The sequence below is a fragment of the Odontomachus brunneus genome, unplaced genomic scaffold (genome assembly GCF_010583005.1).
Source record: "Odontomachus brunneus isolate Ranch 3 - 2012 unplaced genomic scaffold, Obru_v1 Obru_scaffold_002, whole genome shotgun sequence".
Taxonomy (NCBI): Eukaryota; Metazoa; Arthropoda; class Insecta; order Hymenoptera; family Formicidae; genus Odontomachus; species Odontomachus brunneus.
In genome coordinates, this window is record NW_022639452.1 from 1,263,137 (window position 1) to 1,267,569 (window position 4,433).

General features: G+C 48.0%; 1 protein-coding gene across 3 annotated transcripts in view; it reads left to right on the forward strand.

The window, feature by feature from the left end:
* Positions 1-4,433, forward strand: part of LOC116842874 (growth hormone secretagogue receptor type 1) — a 44,307-nt gene that overhangs the window by 32,549 nt on the left and 7,325 nt on the right. The window contains exon 6 of one of the 3 annotated variants that reach the window (XM_032812690.1): positions 3,181-3,799. In XM_032812690.1, the coding sequence (XP_032668581.1) occupies positions 3,181-3,799 (619 nt within the window). Of the gene's footprint in view, positions 1-1,516; positions 3,141-3,180; positions 4,224-4,433 lie in introns of those variants that run through there. The other 2 variants (XM_032812680.1, XM_032812698.1) reach the window with 2 other exon arrangements.

Consider the following 4,433-nt stretch of genomic DNA (forward strand, 5'->3'; position numbering starts at 1 on the left):
GGGGGGGGGGGAAAGACAGAGGGATGCAGTGGAGCGCAATTATCGAAATCGCGTTTCCTCAAACACTCGAGGAAACTCGACTCCGCCCTACCGTCCTGACAACGATTGAATTCTGGTTCGACCTGCGTTATCTCGTGTAAAACGCCAAAAACGAAGCGTAAAAACCGCGGCGGTATTCCGTTTCACAGCGTGAGAACGCGACCGTACGGAGACTCTCGTCTCCGCTATTATTCCCGCCTCCACAAAACCACGAAGGATAACCTTTCTATCACTTCGCAATTTTGCGCTGAGGGTTGTTCCAGCGACACGGGATACTCGCCTGGGTGGTTGGTGGCGGGTTGTTCCGCGGCTACAGAAGTGGAGAAGGGTGGAAGTTAACGGATCCTCTTGATCCACTTCTTCAAATTGACGAGTAAGCGTTATTGTCTGCAGAATAAACTGCGTTACGTATACATGTTGCACAACGATTTCGCTCCATTCCGCCGCGGAACGGAACATTTCTCTCGCAATGGTATTTTTATTCTTTTTTTCCGGATAAATGGCGCGTACCAGCGTGCAGTTTGCACAACAATAACTTCATCAGAGTGAAAACGCAAAGATACCTGTTCGCAAGGCTATTTGTACAGTTGCGCGTTTTAATAAATTTAAAATTTGTGAATGACCTATTTTCAAGCGTTTCAAATTGAAAATCGACCGTTATACACCTTGATGAACAATGAACTGAAATTTTCTTAATCCTTTCGCTATTGTGGCGACACACGTATATGCCTCGGGCAAATTTAAAATTCACCGCTGGTTTTATAACAACTAAGCTTAATTGTTGCTGATGTTGCCTAAACAAAATAGCAAATTATAAATCTATTAATTAATTCTTCTGTACGGTTCCCTCTAGGGCAGGTTTTTTATTTTCAAATAAACGTATTTAGATTTCTCTCTCTCTCTCTCTCTCTCTCTCTCTCTCTCTCTCTCTCTCTCTCTCTCTATTGCTATTTTTTAAAGAATTTTGAAAAATAAAATACAAAACACATCTTATTTGTAGTTGCTATGTGTTAAGGGAATGCCAAAGTGGATAACAAATTCCAAAAACATCAATAACGTAGAGACAATCGTCACTAACATGACCATACTATCTTTTGCATATTTCTTTTATATATATCATAAACTGCAACACGTGAGAAAGGGTCGAAATAAGATCTGCCTGTGATTGTCTCATTTTTGTGCGCACATGAACATGACGACTAAGCCACTTCCACTATTCTTCGTTTCTTCAACGAACTTTCCGCACTCCACGAAGTATCGCGCCGCGGTGTGTGCGATCGGACACTTCGTTTCGCTTCTCTGCGTCTCCTTCTATCCGCTTGCCTGATTCGAGTGAACTTCGTCGGTCGGCGAAGTTGCAGTCCACCGACTGCCACCTGAGCCGAGCCGAGCGAAGCAAAGCGACGAAGTAACGAGGCACAAAACGCGTCCTCTTGTTTTCTTTCCTTTTTTTTTTTTTCTTGGTGACTGATTGCAGCCCGATGATCTGGGTATCGCAGTATCGCGAAATGAGGATGGCGCATCACGGTGTCGCCATGGCGCATCACGCCGTCGTCGCTAACGGAAGCGACCGGAGCGTCGCGACCGCGGTGGAAGAAGAGAACGGGGAGATGATGATGGTGCCTCAGGTGAATCAGGTGCCGGTGTGCCTGACGCAGGCCGACACCGTCGCCAGCGTGACGTTCTTCCTGCTGCTGGTGCTGCTGTTCTTCGCCGCGCCGTTCGCGATACTCGTGGTGCTGTACTCGTTCATCGTCAGCCACCTGGTCCGCGACTCGTCCGCGTCGTCCACGTCGACCAGCAGCAACAACACCAGCGACACGTACCACAGCCGCGCCAAGCGGCAAGTGGTGTTCATGCTGTTGACCGTGGTGGTGAGCTTCTTCGTGTGCCTGTCGCCTTACCGGCTCCTCATCTTCTACATCGTCGTGACACCCGCCGAGCGCATAGCCGCCGTCGATTCCGACACGTTTTTCGGCCTGCTCAACTTCAGCCGCATCATGCTCTATTTGAACAGCGCTGGCAACCCGATACTGTACAATCTGATGAGCAGCAAGTTCCGAAGGGGCTTCCTCAAGCTCTGCGGCCTCGAGAAAGGTCGCAGTATGGTCGCCAGCGCGAGGAGGCTCGCTACCACGCATCAGCTGCAGGAGAACCTGAACCAGGAAGAGGATTTACTATGACGACAATGCTCGATAATCGGACACGATGCGATGCGTTGATCGCGATGTGACGCCAACAATTTTTTAGGCCGAAGAATCCGGAATCATAATTAGATACAGTCGCGGCGAAACAGGAACTAGGAGAAACCACGGACGTGTGGTCGAACAGGAGAACGTACGGAAAGCTTCACTTCTTCCCGATGAAGAACATGGAAGTATCGGAAGTATCGCTTAACGTGATAGAATGAGGGGACATTGGCAAGTCACAGTGAATCTTGATCAGTCGTGCGATAAATCGCTGCGAGAAGCTTAAGGCTCGATAATTCCGGAGGGGAGCAGAATCTACTCGGCGGTGCTAGATTGGATGGGACTGTGGACGCGCGACGAACTTTCTATGTCCTCCGTGAGATATTAAACTTCTGTAGGATCGGCGAAAGTTGCGCTCTCGATCGAATCAGTCGGGCGTCTCGCGCGAATGCGTACGAAAAGTTCTCCGCAGTGTTAAGCAGCGTGATCTTGTTACTAGTATTGCGGGAAATTAAGTGGATCACCAGTTCGATATGTCAATATCATGACATACGAGTGTTTGTTGTATCGATATCTTTCCCGTCGTGACACGACGAAAATAAATGGAACTCTCTCGTCAAAATACACGCCATGTCGAATGATTTCACCCTTCTCTCCATCCAACTTTGACCGTACGGGCAATTTTTTAGTTTGTTAACTCAATATTTGTTGGATATACACACGTCATGAAATAATATATAAAGAGAGAAGGAGGAGAGAGAGAGAGAGAGAAAACGAGGGAAGGGAATTTCAACGGTATATTTTACAGGATATCGCGGGGCATTGTATTTTACCAGAGGTGCTCTTGACACTTGTAACGCTATCATTTGCATCAAAACGCGCGTCAATTACGATGATATAATGTTTTTGATAATGATAATAATCTCTATCCTCTCTATCTGACCTTTTTTAGCCCGATACTCTTGATGGTGACGTACGAAATGGATGAGAACGTCGACGGCACCTACGTGCCGACGTGCACGACTCCGGCGTCGGCCACGTGGATGACTGGCTTCATCCTGACGACGATCGTGGTGTTCTTCGTGATACCACTGCTCATCCTGATAGTCCTCTACACGGTGATAGCACGACACCTGATGGCAAATCCAACGATCAGCCGCGGCCCGGCGAACAATCTGCTCAAGTATCGCAAACAGGTGGTGCTGATGTTGGGCACGGTTGTACTATGCTTCTTCCTGTGTCTCTTGCCGTTCAAGGCCCTCACTCTCTGGATCATAATCATGCCGCCGAGGACGATGATCTCGCTCGGCATCGAGGGCTACTACAGCCTCCTGTACTTCTGTCGAGTGATGCTGTATCTGAACTCGGCGATCAATCCGATCCTCTACAATCTTATGTCGACCAAATTCAGGGAAGGCTTCCTCAAACTGTGCGGTCTTGGGCCTACCAGGCGGAAGAAGAAGAAGACGTCGGAGCGCACCGGCACTTACACCACCGGCTCGACCAACTGCAGCAGCAGCCACTCGGACTTTTGGCGCAGGCACAGCAGCAACAAGAGTTGCAGCGTGAAGGTACCGTGCGCCGAGCACGAAAACGCGTCCGCGGACAAGCAGATCAGATTGCCTTTACTCACGGCGGTCGTGGCCGGAAGTATCGTCAGGAAGAAGCAGGAGAGCTACGTTTAATTCCTAACTCTTAGCTCTTAGGACAGAAACTGATCTCAAAACATTTTGCTGTTCCATTCAAAGATGTTCAAGCCAATGCTCTTTCATTGTACTTCTCATTCGGCGTTTTCTCACTCTCTGAAGTACAATCAGTGTATTCTTCACTGAAATGCTATACTTATAACTGGTGCTTCGGTTACTAGCATAGCACTGCAATCAGTAAAATCTTGCTGAAAGGTTCAGTTAATAGTATTAGGTGTACAACTTTGCTTCCGCCGTTTTTTTCCGAAATTCGAGGCTTTATTGTAAAAAACTGGTTATACATTTATGATTCAAAGTATTGTCCATCGCTGGCCACTACTTTCTCCCATCTTTCGGGCAGCGAATCCCGCGTCGAAAAAAATGGTCATCTTTTGAGGCGATCCACGAATCGATCCAATTTTTTACTTCTTCATAAGACCGGAAGTGCTGGTCAGCCAGGCCGTGTGCCATTGATCGAAACAAGTGATAGTCAGAGGGAGCAACGTCTGGAGAATACGGC